General features: G+C 35.3%; 1 protein-coding gene and 1 non-coding gene across 3 annotated transcripts; both read left to right on the top strand.

The window, feature by feature from the left end:
- Positions 1 to 72, top strand: TRNAW-CCA (transfer RNA tryptophan (anticodon CCA)). The gene has a single exon. It is a non-coding gene; the product is annotated as a tRNA-Trp (tRNA).
- Positions 73 to 5360: 5288 nt separating this feature from the next.
- LOC147400619 (uncharacterized) lies at positions 5361 to 18026 on the top strand. Of its 2 annotated transcripts, none has more exons than XM_086446375.1 (5): positions 5361 to 5626; positions 6929 to 7187; positions 7276 to 7671; positions 16736 to 17150; positions 17576 to 18026. In XM_086446375.1, the coding sequence occupies exons 2-5, from the start codon at positions 6950 to 6952 to the stop codon at positions 17778 to 17780; spliced, it is 1254 nt and encodes a 417-aa protein (XP_086302501.1). In that variant the 5' UTR covers positions 5361 to 5626; positions 6929 to 6949; the 3' UTR covers positions 17781 to 18026. The 2 variants fall into 2 exon arrangements, with proteins under 2 accessions (XP_086302501.1, XP_086302502.1); XM_086446376.1 differs by lacking the exon at positions 5361 to 5626 and adding an exon at positions 5728 to 5812.
- The last annotated feature ends 901 nt before the right edge of the window (positions 18027 to 18927 follow it).

Genomic DNA, 18927 nt, shown 5'->3' with positions numbered 1-18927 from the left:
GGATCTGTGGCGCAATGGTAGCGCGTCTGACTCCAGATCAGAAGGTTGCGTGTTCGATTCACGTCAGGTTCAAATCCCTTAACACAAATCTTTTTTATATCCGTCCTATTAATCTTTGGACGTGAGCTCAGTTTTTTTCTTCCAAAATATATTAAAATATTATATATTTTAGGACATAATGAAGGCTGTCAATGGATCAGATCTGGATTGGACTGATTGGTACAAATTTGATAACTATAGGGTAGACCTGGAATCAAATCCAATTAGAATGATTGGGTTTTTTTTATTGGTTTCAGATAGTTGGATCCAAACCTGATCCAATAAAATTTATATCAAATCTAATTTGATATACAATCAAATTTGTTCATAGTTGATCCGAAATAGTATAAGACTATTAAACTCCAGTAGTAGAGGATCAACACTCTTTGTTGTTGTTACCTTTATTTGGTCTGCAAAATGTGCAATTGTCCTTCCTCAAATATTTGCTACCACCCTAAAGATGAAGGCCTCTCCGCTTTGAAGGGCACCCTTTACCACTTTTAAGGGTAGGGGGAACCTTAGCAAGTACCCTTAAAAAAAAAAAAAAAAAAAAAAGGGACATGCAGCTAAGGAAATCATCACCTAACACATTTATGCTTATTTTTGCCTCCCTTTATCATTGCTTACTTTGGCTACTTACATAACTTTAAGTGAACTATATTGTTAATTTGTATATTCAACTTGATTTTTGAGATAAGTAAATAGGATTGCCAATGGATTGGATCAGACCCAAAATTTGATTTATTTTTTTTTCCCTGATTTGATAATTTTGGGTATGGAACAAGGATTTGGATTTCGATCTAATAAGTATCTGATTTGATGATCTATTGGACCCGTTTTGGGTCAACCATGTCCCAATTTGACAAAATGTGGGGAAGTATATAAATTATAATATATACTTTGTTTAAGTATATATATATAGAACAGTTTATGGGATAACATCTATCACAACAGTTTTTTATAAATCACTTTTGATGGGGTCAAAAGTTTCGATGATCGGGTATCCATGTAGACAGGGAACCTAGCCCGTATTTGGGCTTTGCCCAATCCATAAACCATGATCTGGTCCAAGGACTAGTCTTAGGGCACGTGCCCCCGTAAGAATTTTTAAATTTATTAAGAATTAATGAATTATTGTGATAAATAACAACAGTGGATAAAGAAATCTATAGTTATTGACCCTCCCCCCCTCCAAAAAATAATAATAATAATAATAATAATAATTACACTCTTAATCATCCCTATAAAAAAATTCCACTTGAGGGTGTGCCCTCGCGGGTGGCCCCTGGGGAATTAATGCTCATACTGAGTAACGAACTCATGACCTTTGGGCATTAACTGCTTGTCGATTCGAAATTGCCATTGAACCAACCCCTTAGGTTACTTTGTTTAAGTTTATAAAGTTTATTTATTTTTTGTGTATCATATCAGATTTGATCTGACTATTATTGGGTCAGGGATTGGATCCTAATATCGATATGTGATGAATGATCCAATCTGATTCTTATCAGATTAGTTCCAAGTCTGATCTAATCATTATTAGATTGATCCCAAATCGATCAGTTCAAGTTAGATGAGTCTGGAGTCCAGGACGATTGGTTCAGATCTAGAATCTTATTCTTGCCAAATTCTAGAGTCTGATGATACATTTGGTTTAGATTATATAATTAAAAATCTTATAATTAGAATAAAACATCTACTAAAATTAGAAACAAACCAAGACAAGTTTCTTGTATTTTTGTGCTAAAGTAACTTAAAAAAACCAAAAACTAAAATACAACAATGGAAACTTGGTCAACAAAATGAGATTTTGATTTTAGATTCTAAAACTAGCTTCTAGAAACAATGAACTAGTATCACACATTCGACTAAGGAAAATATAGCTATCACATTATAAAATAAAATTATAGCTCTCACATTATAAAATGAAATCAACTATCTCTTGTTGTTGCTTGAGTTCCATTTTGGACACTTGAATCTTTCGTCCACCATAGATGCCAAAGGCATGCATGCAATGCAGTTTTTTTAACGAGTTGTGATACTATGACTAGCCAAGTGGCATACTCAATCGACTCCCTAACGTAACAAGTTCGAAATCATAGATTTATACACCTCAGGCAACACGATTGCACTTTCCCATAAAAAGTGCATCCTAAGACTTACAAATCTACGGTTCCTAAACTTGTCCACATCAGGGAGTCAATTGAATATGCCACCTGACGAGTCATATTATCACGACTCATTTTAAAATTCACGTCCACTAATTTTCCTTTTTTTATATATTAAGAATTGTCTTGTCAAACAAAAGCAAAAAAAACTTGGGGAAAATTACATCCCATAGTCCATTTAAGTCTAATTGTTCTTAGAGTCCGACTAGCGTTACTAAGTTAGTAAGGATTTCATCATTACTAAGGGTCTTTGGGCTCACTTTGTAGCATTCAAAAATATGAACTGATGCTTCCGGGTTGTAGAGGATAAAATTCTATTAGCTTTGAAAAAAATCCACAATATATATATATATATATATATATATATATATATATATATTTTTCACTGTTAAAGTTTAATTGTAAATTTCAGAGTTAGGTGGAAGTTTAGTAGTTGTCCATTTTCAAAACCTTAGATTGTTTTTTGAAAAAAAAAATGGATCTGAATTTTTCGATGAAATTTATAGGGCTATAGTGTTGGATTGCTGATGTAGTAATCCATTTGACCAAACAACCATTAATAAGGCTTAAAATCTTATTATGCTAGTTAGAAAAGTTTTTCACTTGTTCTTGTAAGATAACTTGTATTATCACAGCTACCTATTCCCCCTCTCTTTTCCATCTTCTAAAATTCACAAATCAGAAATTTTCCTAATATTCAAATAATCCACATATGTCATTGGCATATCAAGGGATATTTATGAAGAATGATCAACTTTTGACAAATTATGATTTCGGCTCATTGTTCAGTTTAATTACCAAAATATGACTAATAACGAATTCAAGGGTTTTAAAGTGACAATTTCACGGGTTTTAAGTGACTATCTTGTAGGTTTCCTTATAAATTCTTGAAATAGTCACTTTGAACCTCTGAATTCACTATTGTTCACGTTTTGATAATTAAAATGAACAATGAGCAAAAATCATAAATTCATCAAATTCAACTCACGAAATGGTAATTCACACTTTCTCAAAGACACAACAAATTTGATAAACCCATCAACTATTAAGTTCTATATGTTTTGATAAAAAAATTGTGAATGGACATGTATATATTCGATTACAGATGAATGGATAACTATGTAATTATATTCATGAATGGACACAAAACATTGAATGTTCAATTTGTCTCGAAATACTTTGGAATGTCTCGAAATATTTTGGTCAAGACCTTCTTGATTTTTCTCTTGCCCAAAAAAATAATAATATTAAAATGAGATTTTTAAACATTTATCTGTATAATTTTGATTATTGGGATTTGTGTGATGGGAATCTTACGGACAATAAATGATTCAAATCCAGGATTGAAATTATTTCTCACACCCCACCCTACTTGGACGAGGCCTATCCTTGGTTTTTAGGGCACAAAGGCAACTTAAAGCCTTACTACATCCCATACTTGCATTTACAGCTTTTAAATCCCTAAGTAACTAATATTCACATGAGTGGCTCACCATAGCTTTGTGAGAAACCCGAGTAAACACAATGATGGAGCCTATGCTTCCATCGAATCCGAGTCAACTCAAAAACTCGTTTATCAAATCGGGTGAGTTATAATAATAATAATAATAATAATAATAAAGTTTTATTGCCATACCAGATTTTCATTAAAAACACCAACTAAAGCTGTATTGTCCCCGGGAGCGCGCTCAAGAGTGTTGGTGTGTGGTAAGCATAGGAGACGTGCCCGAAGACAGCAACAACATTGTGGTTCCTTCTGCCTACCGTCGCTAGATTGAGACCTACAGGGTTGTGTGAACTTCGACTATACTATATAGGCAATGTGAGAGCATCCCACAAAGCCCAAATGTTGATCCACAGCTTATGATTGGCCCGACAAATGGGCCTGGACGTGTATAATTATTATACTTCTTGTCTTACTATAAATTTATCCAATTGGCAGTTAAGCAATGTGAAGATTATTCAACATCAAGAGTTGGTTACTCTAGACTAAAATATTTTTATTCAGTTTTTGTTATTTGTAAAAATAAATCAATATCATTATAATAAAACACAATGACAGGTGGTAGCTAACTTAGTTGGTAAAGTCTCTGGTTAATGATACCAAAGACCTAATTAGGTTCAAATCCCTCATTAACACCGAGTTACAGAACTCATTAAAAACAAGCTTATTGATAAAAATAAAATAAAATAAAACACAACGTTGGGTCCCACTCCAACTATAGTTGTGGCAGTATAAATGTCCCACTCCAACAGCCAGCTTATCCACTTTATTATCTTTCATCTCCCCTCTCCTCTTTTTTTCATAATATCCCGTCAATTTTACTATCTTTCCTCTTTATCCCCTTTTTCGATAATACCTTCTAGAAAAATATTGAAGTGATATTGAAATTGACATTGATTCATACATTGTTGATGTGGATATATGTACGAAGTCATAGATGCTTTTCATTGAGATAAAAGTGAAAAGTATCTATGGTTTTGAGCTCACCCACATGTCAGTAATGTGTCAATCAGTGTCACTCCAGCACCTGTCTACCTTCTAACTTACTATCTTTCCTCTTTTATCTCCTTAATCCCAATGAGAATTATAACACGAACAAACTCTACTATATAAAACGTGATTGAGTTTTTTACTTGAGTTGGTGCATTTTTGAGCTAACTCAACTAATTTGATGAGTTGACTTAGTGATAATCCATGCTGATTTCATCAAGTTTTGAACTGAGGTACCTTAAAAACCCATTGAATCAAGTTGAGTTGACAAATTTAAAAACATTGGATGAAATAAAGATACTATGATTAATGAGTTGGGATCCGTTGACTCCTAAGAATGACTCATGAAAAAAACATATGATCCCAACCCTTTAAACACAAAATCCGATGATTCAGATTTATGTGTATCTTGATAACACAAAACTTGGATATACTTATCTTGAGAATAAACTTCAACCATTAGATTTTGTGTTTAAAGGATTGGGATCATATGTTTTTCTTTTCGAAGTCATTCTTAGGAGTCAATAAATGTGATCCATGATTAAATGTGATGGGTAATTATTTCCATTAGGTCCCTCCCCTTTCCCCCTCTCTCTTTTTTAAGGGCATGTTATGAACCCCTTCTAGCCCTTAGTGGAGAAAGTGGCTATATTTGGATTGAGAGAAGAGAAAATTGAAGAGAACTGAAGGGAAGGGATGGGAAAAAAATGTCAAATTTGATTCTCTCCAAAAGTGGAGAGAAGAGAAAGAAGTTTCAAGTTTGTCCTTCATTATTGTCAAAGATTGATAATATTGGCACGCCAGCTATTGCTACTCACACCCGCGTAAACAAACAAATGTAATCTGATTCCATAAACCCTAGAGATGTGGAACGAAGGAGGCGACCTCGACCTCGACCTCGACCTCGAGTAGGAGACGACCTGAGGTATCATCTCTCTCTCTCTCTCATCTACTGCTTTTTTTTTTTTTTTCAATAAACCAATATTATAAATTATCAAATAATATGGGTTCAATATTGTTGTTCTGGAGAAGAAGAAATTTCATGAGAATTCGACCAGAAGTTTTCAAACATCATTCATAGCTGTTAGAACTTTGACCAAAAGAGATGTAGGTAAGGTTGCAGGATTTTTAGCCTTTGGGGTTTTCTTTCTCCCCATTTTGATGGTCTGGGTTTGCTGCATTTGCTCCTGAAAGTTTTGGAATTTAGTCATTTTCTTTAGATTTGTGTGTTTCTGTACCAGTTGAGGTGATCTAGGTTTTCCCCTAAATTGTGTTTGGTAATCTGGGTTGTGCTTAAAAACGTGTTTGTTGATTTGGGTTTGAATTTATTTTCTGTAGATTTTGGAGGTTGATGAGTGTTTGGTGGTTGGGAATTTGTAGTTGAGAGTTTAGAGATTTGGGTTTTGCTTAATAAAATAGATTGCTGATTTGGTATCAGTAAAGGCTCTCTGATGAGATCTAAAAAAAAAGATCACTAATTTTGGGGGGGATTTTTATATCTAATTTTGTAAGTTATATCAAATGAGATTTGGAGATTGTGTGGTTTTATGCACCTTTTTCTAACACATCGTGACAAATGCGTCCACCTTACGTGCATATGTTGGTGGAAAATTTACGTTCTGCATAAGCTTTTGTTATTTTTTTTTCATCTATAGGTTGAATAATTTGAGCACCACGAATGCCAACCTTGTCTTCGTAGGAAGTGCATTTCCTGGAAGTACCATCTCCATGGCTATATCATACCCATAGTTTGAGATAATCTAAAGTAGTCTTTGGAATGTGATAGAGGAATTCTATGATATAGGAGTTCGTCATACTGATGTGATTATGGTTTGGCTGTCATTGAACTCGGTAGTATATTGCCAATGGTTCTTCTTGAGGTTATAGAGCACGTCATAAACTCAAGTAGTCTGATGCATCGTGATATTTTTGTTGACAAGACAAACAAGAAAATTGGTAAAACTTAGGAATATAAGTATAACTAATAGTAAATAGGAAAAATGAGAAGATTGTACTTAGAAGTATTTATGCAGTATTTGGTATCAAATTGTGTTGAGCTGTGTATGTTGGGCATATTGAAGGTATCCAAGTATCATGGATATACTATAATTGAAGCAAGCAGCTCATTCGAATGGAAATTGCCTTTTTCCTATGCATTTCTATATCATAGGGTATAGATAAGATGTATATAGGTTGTTTAGATGTTTTGTTTCTTATTTTATTGCAGAGCTGCTAAAACCCCTAAGCCATGAGACGGGCCCTGCTAAACTACGCTCCTCTCTATGCTCGCCATTGCCTCTCTCCTCGAGGTTTCAGACCAAACCCTGTCTCCTCTTATTTCCCTCTCACTTCGACATCTTCAAGGTTTAGATTCTTCTCTTCCGATAACAATTCATCCAACGGAACTACTTCTCCACCCGAAAGCAACTTAACACAACCAGCGAAGAAAGAAGTCTGCATTGATGTTGAAGACGTTAGTAACAAAGGTAAATTAAAATAATCAATCTGATTGAATTATTGTCCCCTGTTTGTGAATCTTTTACGCATCTTTATTTGTTTATTTTTTTGGTGCAGAGTTGAAGCTTCAGATTGAAAAATACTTTAAAGGTGATGAAGAAGCACTTCCATCGATAATGGAAGCAATTCTGAGGAGGAAGCTAGTGGGAAAGCATGAAGAGACTGACGAGGAGTTAATTGAAGAGCTCCAATTCAGGCCTTTGGATGATATTAAGGATGAAGAAATTGAGAATGACTTTGAGGATCTTGTCCAGACAGATGAGGAGATTGACGATCTGTACAATGCTAGACAGTATGTGGAGAAGAAGATGGTACAAGATGAGTATTTCAACATGGACGATCGCAAGTGGGACGAGATGATCAAAGAGGCAACGGAAAAAGGGTTTCTTAAAGATACCGCAGAGTGTGAACAGATTCTTGAGGATATGCTTAGCTGGGATAAGCTTCTGCCAGGTATTTTGAATTTTTTTGTCTTTACTAGAAATTGTTTTTGTTAACAGATTAAGCAATTGGAATTTAGGGCTTACAATTGAGAAAATGCAAGCTTACTGCTCTACCACTAAATATGAAAAAAATTGTAGATCCTTTGGATCCTTCATACCTTTTTCTTCTACATTGTATGAAACCCAATCATATGGTGGAGAGCTTAAGTTTTGATAGTTTTGTGAATTTACAATCTCTATTGAGAGTTTCTAGCTCCCCCTTGTGGGTTATCTATCAATCTCGACCATGGAGAAATCCATCCTCTTACCATCAGCTTTGGTTGTGGCTGGTCCAAGAATGTCATATGTATGAGCAAATTGTATTAGAATAGCTGGTTGAGATAACCAACAAGGAAAATACAAAAGGACTTATGACAAAAGAAGATTACACGCTAGAAATATTAGAGACACTATCCCAATGGGCTAGGAAATCCTCAAAGAAAATACCCCCTCTAAACTTTCCCAGTGTCTTACACCAAAAGAAAAGGACACTCAAATATAGAGATGAAGATTTCTTGTGACAAGCATTCCTTCCCCTTGAAATCTTGTTATCATCTCCTTCCAAATCCCCCAAGATATAGTGAAGGGGGTAATACTTCATAACAATCTTTTAGCATCATGAAAAGAGGGCCCAAGCTCCACCCAAGACTCAAACATCTCTCTGGTAGAGGACGACAAACAACACACCACAACATACATAGAGAGAAAAATGGACCATAACTTGGGAAATCGGTCATTAAGTATGTGATTTGAATAGGGATTAAATAAAATTTATGAATTGCATTTGTGTGATTTTTTTTATTCATTTGATTTGATGCGTAGTAAGTCTGGTACACATTTCCCTACTTATCGAGATTGAGCTATGAAATGATGCAAATTATCCCAACTGGAGGATCTTACATGGTCTTAGGAAGTGTCGATTAGTGATTTGTTCTTACTCAACATGCACGAGAAGTTCCTATAAATGTGTCTCCACTTTATTAAGTCAATTTTATCAACACGTCCAAGGAGACTTCCACAATGCATTGCGGGAATCATAGATAACATTGGCGCGAGGAATATGGCTGCAGCTGCTTATCAAGTTACGATACAACTCTTTGTCCCGGATCTCAAAATTCCTATTAGGATGGTGTCGCCTCAAAGCAAGACTCTGCTTCCTCATTTGACACGCCTCCAAAGGCTCATTCAAAGGAGAAAGGGCGGTAGAAGGAGCAACTATTGTAGGGACTGCACAATTGGGGGCTAGCTTAGTCATTGTTTCCAGTTATTCTGCTTCAGAAGCCTCCCTTACTTTTGATGGTGGGACAGAATAGTGCCCAATTTCGACCCGTTCCTGATTACAATAGTTTAACTCCTCGATGTCGACAATGATTCTCTCTACCATTTTGGATGCCTTATCAATGCCTTTAAACTCACTAAAGGGTACGTCGAGACCAACTCCAGAAAAGTTGGAACAGTTACTAAAAGTTCTTGAAAACTTAAATTGATGCCTCAGGAGAGGGACGCCAGTGAGCAGCCGCTTGGTGATCGTCACCACTGATGGCAACTTAAGACGACGTGCTTGAGTTGGAATGATCCTTTACCCCGAGATGAGGCTCTTCGAAATACTGAGTCCCATGATTCTTCTTTAAATGTGGTTCCTCTGAAAGGTGTATAAAAAGGGGACTCACGACATCGACTTCCAAGGATCTTAGACGCAAACCATCAAAATAGTCGAACGCCACAGGGCAAAGGGAGTTTGTGGAGGGTAAGCACTCCATCGGGGGGGGAGGGGGTGAAAGATTGGTCCTCGTTGACATAGTGATGTGGTGGCGACATCCCTTGAGATAAGTTTGGAATGTTAGGATGCGTCTAAGGCACTAAAATAATGTGTACCTAATTAAACAATCGTGAAAGTGGAACACCATCATTTGAGCTATCTTTCGTGGAGGCTTTTGTGGGGAGAATGTACAAAGCCATAATTTGGAGAATGAAGGCAAAATACTTAAAGGCCTCAAGTTGGTGTGATGTCTCAACCCCTGCATGGTGTGAGTAGGTAGTTGGGGGAACCAACGTCGGAACTCGTCCACATCATAGCAGCTGGCCAATTCCGCCAATGTCAAAAGTATTGTCTTTCAATAGACTTGAATGCCTTGTGTGCTTAGATAATGAAGGATGAGAGGGTTTCCCTGTCGTTGTTTGTTTGCACATCATTATGGTGACAATGCAGAAATTGGTGCCTTCGCCCGGTTGGCTTGACGCTTGAACATTTTTATGAACAATCCGCGATTCAGGGGTTTTGAGGGATATAGAACTACCTTCATTTAATTCTTTTTTAAGGGATTGTGCTCGGTAGGGGTGTTGTCAATCCGTGGAATTGAGACTTGATAGGGTGTGTAAAGGCTTATTTTGGTATGATAGAGAAGGGAATAGGAAGCTTCATCTTATGAGTTGGAAGAAGATGTGTATGCCAAAGAGTTGTGGAGGGTTGGGTTTAAAGAAGGTTAGTGTAATGAATCCAGCTCTTTTGGGGAAGTGGTTGTGGAGGTTTGGGAATGAGGAGGGTAGTTTATGGAGGAAGGTGATAGGGGATAAGTTTGAGGTGCAAAGTAATAATGGGAGAACGATGAAGCAAAAGGGGCTCACAGGTGAGGGTTATGGAAAGGGATTTTGGGTAGGCTTCCCTTGTATTGCAAGAAGGTGAAATTTAAAGTGGGGGGTTGGGGGGATTGGGTTAGATTATGGGAGGATTGGTGGTGTGGGGATAAAGATTTGAAGAGCCAGTTTCCGGAGTTGTTTGAGATCTCTTTGAAAAAGGGGGAATTAATATCCTCCTTCATTCGTAGGGATGATGGGTGATTTAGTTGAGACTTTGGGTTTAGACGTCCATTTAATGATTGGGAAATGAGCAACTTAGAGAGATTTATAGCTTGTGTCGACTCCTCGGCATTGGATCTTAATATTGAAGACACTCGTGTATGGTTTGGTACGAAGGATGGTAACTTTTCTATCAGATTTTTTTACTCGGCTCAGATCCAAAGAAGCAAGTCGAATTTCCCATACACTATGGTTCGGAGTACTTTTATTCCCTCAAAAGTTTCAATTTTTGTGTGGCTTGTAGTTTTTGGAAGGTTATTGACCGTTGATCTTTTAGCAAAGAAAGGGTTCTTTCTCCCAAACTTTTGGTGTCTTTGTAAGAAAGACGAGAGTCCACATAGGGGCAGAACTATGTAGAGACTAGGGTGGCCATGGCCCCCACAATGTTTTTTAAAATATATTATTTTATATATGTTTTATGTTCTGGAATAGATTTTCATGTAGAGCCATGGCCTCCACAAAAATTTTGAATACATTATTTTATGTATACTGGCCTTACTAACTTAGTAAGATTTCAACTCTTACTAAAGGTTGAGGTCACCTCGTTGCATAAAAAAACATGATCTAATATCACAAGTTGTGGAGGACAAAATTCTATCAACTTAAAAAAAAAAAAAAAAAAACTTGTTTTTCATCATTGAATTTTTATTTTAAATTTCGGGGTTCTGTGGAAGCTAGTTCGGTAGCCATCCATCTTCAAAACCTTAGGTCATGCCCAAAACAATTGTTTTTGAATCTCATTTTTATGGATTTGAGTTTTTCCATGAAATGTAGAGGGTTGAGGGTTGTGGCGTTAGATTGCCTATGTGGTAATCCAATTGAGCTCAAGGACCCTTAGTAAGAGTTAAAATCTTACTAAGTTAGTAAGGAAGTGTGTTTCTTTTAAAAATTACTATTTTATGTATAGTTTTATATTTACATATATAGTCGTGACCCACAAATTAAAAAAAAAAAAAAAAAGCCATAGCATCTATGTTAGAAGTTAGATGTGCAAAGAGTAAGGCAGTGTTTGTTTGCGCTATTTTTCAGCGCTTATTGCTGAAAAAAATTAAATTCAGCACTTTTTGTCAAAATAGCGCGTTTGTTTATTCTATATTTTCAGCGCTTATTGCTGAAAATAAGTGAAAAAAATTCAACACTATTTTGATGCTGAAAAAAAGTGTTGAAGCGGTAAACACTTCGCTTTTTTCGACACGGACAAGTATGCCCTTCATTTTTTTGAGCATGGACAAGTATGCCCTTATTCTTAAAAGGATATTACCTCTTATATCCCATGGATAAGTATATAAGCACCCCACAAATTAATAAACCCACACCATGGCTAAATTATTTTGTCTTATATGGGTTAAAAGTTTTGGAATGAGTTGATTTTTGGTGAGGATGATCTCCTCATTAGTATATAAGCACCCCACAAATTAATAAACCCACATCATGGCTAAATTATTTTGTCTTATATGGGTTAAAAGTTTTGGAATAAGTTGATTTTTGATGAGGATGATCTCTAAAATGAGGAGATCATCCTCACCAAAAATTAGCACATCCTGAAACTTCTAACCCTATCAAAACAAGTTTAAGAACTGTAAATCGTCCTTTTTTTTTTTTTTTGAAAACTATTTTTGACGAGTTAGAAGTTTCAAAATTGACTGATTTTTGGTGAGGATGATCTCTAGACCATATAGACTATCCTTACTAAAAATTTGCTCATTCCAAAAACTTTAACCCATATAAAACAAAAAAAATTGGCTATGGTGTGGGTTGCCCTTATTAATTCATAGGGTGCTTTTATAATTACACATCCTTCATTTCCATCGAAAATTATTCATCCAAAATTAAGTTATTTTAATATTGATTTCAAATTTTAGTGACTTGTATGACATTATTATTTTTAATTTGAAATTTGTGAGCTTTTATAAATAGAAATTATTATTTATAAATTGAAGATTTTAGTATTATTTATTATTTAAAAATGAATTGTATTTTAATTTTATAAGAAATAATATATTTTATTGTGTTTGATAAGAAATAGGCATTTGAAACATGCAAACTATGTATAATATGATTGTAAGGGTAACAAAGACAATTTACTAGCTTCAGCAATGTGTAACAAATATGATTCAACATTTAAACAAACTACTTTTTCAGCACTTAAATTCAGCGCTTATAAATTTCAACGCTTAATGCTGTTCAGCACTTATTTTTTTCAGTTTAACAAACAACACCTAAGTCTAGTCTTACCAACTCAATAAAATTTCAAATTTTTCTAAGGGTGTGGCATCCAAAAACATGATCTGATGCTACATGGATATAGAGGACAAGATTCTATGAATTTAAAAACAATCATACTTAACAAATATTATTTTTCACCGTTAAATTTAAATTTTAAATTTGGGAGTTCGCTGGGACTTTAGTAGTTGTTTATTTTCAAAACCTAGGATCAAGCAAAAAAAATTACTTTTTTTATCTTTTTTTTCTTTTTTTTATCTGAGTTTTTCCATGAAATCTAGAAAGTTGTGGTGTTGGATTACCAATTTGGTAATCCATTTGAGAAATCTTACTAAGTTAGTAGGGTTTTATCAACATGTGCCCTTAGGGCACACGCTAAAGTGCAATAAATAGACTTTGGAAATTGGAATCTGAGGTTGTTTTTGGTAAAAAATAATGTTTTAAGGGCATTTTCAGTAGAAAATCCAATTTCCAAAGTCTATTTATTGCACTTTAACGTGCACACGTTAACAAGACCCTAGTAAGGGATGTGTTTCTCATATGCAAAAGCATGTATGAGATAGACTTATTTGTAATTTAGAATATTAATTGAAGGGGTTTTAACATTACAAAGGTTTGTTTTTATATTTTGAAAACAACCAACATGTTTGGAAGGTCGTATAATTGTAGTTCTCTTGTTCTTTCTCTAAAAATGACCATGTTTAAATATAAAGGTGGGGGCATTTGTGAGATCCAAATTTTGTAGCTCCTTTTACGCTGCCTTCTCTATAAAGATATTATATTTTATTAATTGGTTAGAGAGATTTCTATTTTATTAATTGGTGAGATAGGTGTCATTGTTATTTTACAAAACTTTTACAACCTCACGATTCCCAATTTCCCATTCGATTTGTCTTTCTAAAGAGTGTCAAGCATAGCTTTGATAGTAGATACTTCTCTTTTGCTTTTGTAAATATCTATACCTAGTTGGATAGATATATTTTTGTAAAGCGTTTAATGGGTCATAAAGGTTATATATAATCTTACCTTGTTCTTCTTTTAAGGTAAGAATATGTAATATGAGCAGGTGCTAGCTACCTCAGTTGGTAAAGTCTTTTGGTGATGATACCAGAGATCTGGGTTCAAATCCCGCATGCTCCGAGTTATTGAACTCATTAAAAACATGCTTAGTGTCAAAAAAAATATGTAATACGAAATCTATTATAATATATATATATTGTGACGTGTTCGGGGGACATTTAAAACTGACTAATATTTTTACACAACCTCCGGGATGCCATCCATTTTGTCAATATTTTCTACAACACCGCCAGATGCTGTTGGATCTTGTGAAATGGATGGCATCCGAGACATGTAAAAATAGCTGTCACTTGTAGATGTACCCCGAATGTGACCTATACACCATTATTTTTTATTTTTCCAATTTTATTTTCATACACTTAGTTCGGTCCCTGCAAGTGAGCTTTTTTGGGTCCGCCCCTGAGTCCACAAATCATATGCTCATTCATTGTAGTTTCGCGACTGAAGTTTGGAATCATTTCTTCGTCCTGTTCGGAGTGGTTGGTTGCGTTTTGTTTGATTTGCATGGTCTGCTGGATAGTTGGTTGCATAGGGGAAAGGTATTTTATCAAGGCAAAACGAACGCTTTGGGGTCTCCTACCTTACATGATATGTTGGGGAATTTGGAGGGAAAGGAACTAACGGGTCTTCGACAATAAAGAAAGGGAGGACAAAGATGTCTTGGTGGAGATTTTAGCTTTATTATTTTTTTGGTGTTAATGTTTTAAAGAATTCAGGGGTGTCTTCTTTGAAAACTTTCTGATTAGATGGGGACATGGTTTATTATTTTTTTGGTGTTAATGTTTTATCTCTACCTATCATAAATAAGTAAGGGCATTTTAGTAACTCTACTTAAAACCTACTCAAGTCTACGTATAAGTAACGCACCAATGCTAACGACCTGTAAATGGAGTTGTACTACACTGACTTCCTACTCTTCAACATTATCTGTATAAGAACCATTGATTTTCCCCAAGCAGACAAAATTGATATCTCGAGGCAAAATAGTGTTGTGTCTATCAGCACAGTTGTTGATGGTAGTATTGAAAGAAGTTAGGTTAGTAATATTGGAGAGGATATGTTTTTATTATTATTTATAGTACAACTATATTTCGAAATAGTTCCAAGGACAATATATGTGGAGATAGTCCCCAAGTCTTTATTATATAAACACGAAACAGAGTGCTATCGTCCTTGCTAGTATCTCTGTTTTTGTCTTTCCGTCAATTGCAACTAAAGAGGATGACCTTCCACTTCCAAATGATTAGAGAAATTTAAGCTTAATGTTCTCTCTATGTGGTTTGACTTAACCATATGGTCCAAATTTGCATCCAGAGGCTTGAAAAGATGCGCATATGGCTCGAGTTGAAGCTAACGATACCTCTGCGAGAAACTGATTCTGAAAGTGGCAATGAAATTGAGGCACCACCACCCCCACAACAATCGGTTGAATGACGTAATGCTGAAACGGGAGGAAAGAAAGGATGGCATTGATCAATCTCCCACAATGGAGTCAAATGAAGCTGCAATGCGCTGTGGAATCCATTTTACTATGGATTCAACTACAGGAATCTAGTTCTTGAGGATGCGATGCAGCATTTGAATTCCTGGAAAGATATTCAACACTATACTATGATTTAAGCTGAACTTAAGAGGGTTCTCTTTTCATTATTTGAGTATGGGAGTTGAATATGAAATCAGGTCTTAGAAATCCTCTGATGCATGTCTTACCCAAGAGTATGTTTAATTTTAGGAATTAGAGTGGTCAGATTTTGTGTGTTTCCAGTTTTCCATGATTCAACTCTTGTTTGGGAGAGTGGATTTAAAGAAGAGTGAGTTACTGGTGGAGATTACAATTTTGAATGGGAAAGAAGATGACATATTGTTTACTAACGAGAAGACAAAAATAATTAATTTAAAGGTGATTTCAAATAATGGAATATTTGAGGAGAATATTAGAAGAGCGAAAATCTGTAGTTAGATGGCCCAAAATTGTGACACTAAAATTTTCCATCCTACAACCAATATTCACAAAAGACCAACTTCATATCTCACCTGTCCATTATTCTGGTTCTGGTTTTAAGATGAAATATATGGCGAATCACACACCAAAATGTGGATTTGAAGATAGTATGTCTCTCCAACATAATAACTGACTGTAAGGAGCTTCATTTCCGTCATCTATTGTAAAGGGCTTCCTTTTGAGGTTTTTGTTTTCAGATGGGAGCACATTGTTTCTTTCTCTATATAGCATCCTTCCTTTTGTATCGCCGAGGGCCTCCTTGTCCTCCTAGGTTGTATCTTTTTGTGTTTTATCCCTTTCCTTTCAGTATCCTCTACTTTATTTATAAAAACTAATTAAATAGATAAGTGTTTGCAACACTTTTGAATGGCAATTAGAGGTTGTAACCACGTAAATTGAAGTGCACTGGATCATGACAGGTGGGTAGAATCAATAATTTGAAGCAAAATGGGATAAAATGGAGAAATGCATCTTTCTGTGTGTATAATGCTGGAAAATTACCAATCAATCAAAAAAAATAATAATAAAAATTCATCAATATAACATGCAGTCCTATTTCAATTATGAAAAGAACATCCGCTGTACGAATCCAATATTTGATTTTAGATGTTAAAGCCTTCCAGATTTTAGCTTTTAGTTAATTTCTGACTGGTTCAGAGTTCAAGCAACATGAGCCTCATATTTCCATGTTTCACATACAAGGGGTTTATTTTCGGGCAGGAGTTTCATTATTGAATTTTTTTTTTTAAAGAGTATTGATTAACTGTGTTCTGTAACTATTATCAGAGCTTCAAGCATTCACTTAATATGGACTCATGCTAATTGTTTATGACATTTTCAAATCTTAGGTGTTTAGATTTCTTGTAATTTGTAGATGAGATAAAGAAAAAGGTGGAAGCAAAGTTCCATGAACTTGGGGATATGTGTGAAAGGGGGGAGATTGAACCTGAAGAAGCTTACGAGTTGTTCAAGGAATACGAGGATAAGATGGTTCTGGAATGTGCAAAGATGATGGCGGCAGAGCAGCCTCCATCATCTGGCGAGATCAGCTTGCCAGCAAGGAAAGTGCAGCTTGATGACCCACCTGGTGAGGGTCCTATCCTTAGGTGGCAAACACGGGTTGTCTTTGCTCCAGGTGGCGACGCATGGCACCCCAAAAATAGGAAAGTGAAACTTTCTGTTACTGTGAAAGAACTTGAACTTTCAAAGCATGCTTTTAGGCGATTAAGGGAATTAGTTGGAAAACGGTACCACCCTGGCAAAGATGAGCTTACAATCACCAGTGAGAGGTACGGCTCTGTGTGCTTTCTTATAATACATGCTTTGGTTGGTAGATTATGGATGGTTTATATTCTCTCACCCAGAATGGCTAAATGTCTAAACTTAATGTATTTAGGTGATTTCTGTACTGTCACTATACTCTTAAATGAAGAAAAAAAATAAATTATGAACAATTTTTTTTTGACGTTTCTTTTGAAAAAAAATCATTGGTCAGGCATATTTCCATTGAAATCTTGACTGAACAAACTATTTTCTTTACATTTCTTTCCCTTGAGGAGGCCTCCTTTTTTTAATGACAAGAAGTTGCAGCTGTAATACATATTTTAAACTGACAACCGCTCTTTCTTCTATGCATGAATCAAATAAACTATGCGCAACTGTCATAGATCTGAGCAAATCATTCGTAATTTTTTTTTTTTCCTTCTTTTTTCAGATTTGAACATCGGGAGGAGAACAGGAAGGATTGTTTGAGAACTCTATACTCCCTGATCGAGGAAGCCATGAAAGCAGATAAGTTTGTGGAGGAAACACGGACTTCTTATGTCAAGGAGAGACTCAGGGCCAATCCTGAATTCATGGAAAGGTTGCGAACAAAGACCATGGGCATGCGAGGTTCTAACCCTGCCCTTCTTTTGTGAAATTTTATGGCCGTTGGCTTTCCTCAAGCATATTATCTTGGCGATGCTTCCCATCAATTTTAACAATAATTTTTTTTTTTTTTGGTTAGTTTCAGTTTAACAATATTTATCTTCAGTTGTAAGTGATGCTTCTGTTTTAAATGGCTACACTGAAATAATTATATTGCTGCAAGTGACCCTGTTAGTGGTTTACCTTTTTGGATGAAATGTAATGTAGATGAAACAAGAGTTGGTTTCTTTGAGGTATTGGTATTGTTTCGGTGGCAAACCAATGTTGCCATTTTGGTGCGTTATAGTTTTTTTTTTTCCGCACTAAGATTCATGTGGCCATGTGACTTAAATCATATATTTTGAAGGATTAATGAAATCTTTCATTTTTTGTGGAGATTTTATCACTGTTTTGTGTCTCTTAGAGCAACTCTAACCGGTCTCTAAAACTCTAAATTTTGAGATAGAGAGTCCGAAGTAACTCCAATCCAATCGGTCTCTATTTTAGAGAATCACCCTCTAAATTGTGTATCTAAATATAGGTATCTTCATAAAATTTAGAGAACCTCTTTAACTCACTATTCACCTTTTGAAAAACCTATCTCGGTCTTCTTTTTTTTCCTTCATAAATGGCATTTTTGACCTCTTTTCATGGAATAATATTTTAAATACCATTTTTGTCCGTTCACTTCACTTTTTCAAGTGAATGAATAGTGGTTTAGAGTAGTTGATTGGAGTTCAAATGTTCTCTAAATTTAGAGAAGATTTCAATTTGGAGCAAAACTTTAGAAATGTGAGTTGGAGTTGCTCTTAGGATTTCTGATGAGAACTACTGATGATATCCTCCTGAGTTGTGCGGAGAAAATACACAAATATTGCTTTTAGGAGATTCTTTTATTGAATCACTTGTTTTTAATCACATCTTTAGCATTGCATTGTAGTGTCGATTGTTTGTAGAGTTGAAGAAAGTGCTTCCAAAAACTCTGGTGTTTTGTGAGAAGCAGCTTTTGTGGACATTCTGATTTTTAATTTACATGTTGGGATGTTACTCTGAACTTACAACTTTTTTAACATTTCTGATGTATTGTGTTAACTTATTTATTTGATGATCGGTTATCCTTATAGAACTTTTTTATCTGATGTATGGTTTTGCCCAGTC

The sequence above is a fragment of the Akebia trifoliata genome, chromosome 6 (genome assembly GCF_017979445.1).
Source record: "Akebia trifoliata isolate Shusen 1 chromosome 6, ASM1797944v1, whole genome shotgun sequence".
NCBI lineage: Eukaryota > Viridiplantae > Streptophyta > Magnoliopsida > Ranunculales > Lardizabalaceae > Akebia > Akebia trifoliata.
The sequence above is the reverse complement of the archived record's forward strand: the minus strand, read 5'-3'. Positions and strand labels throughout refer to the sequence as shown.

What these genes read in the sequence shown, in the direction of transcription:
- LOC147400619 (XM_086446375.1), top strand. Translation starts at nt 6,950, where the DNA reads ATGAGACGGGCCCTGCTAAACTACGCTCCTCTCTATGCTCGCCATTGC. An exon ending in CTGGGATAAGCTTCTGCCAG is followed by an intron (nt 7,672 to 16,735) that starts GTATTTTGAATT and finishes TGTAATTTGTAG; the next exon opens with ATGAGATAAAGAAAAAGGTG. An exon ending in CTTACAATCACCAGTGAGAG is followed by an intron (nt 17,151 to 17,575) that starts GTACGGCTCTGT and finishes TTCTTTTTTCAG; the next exon opens with ATTTGAACATCGGGAGGAGA.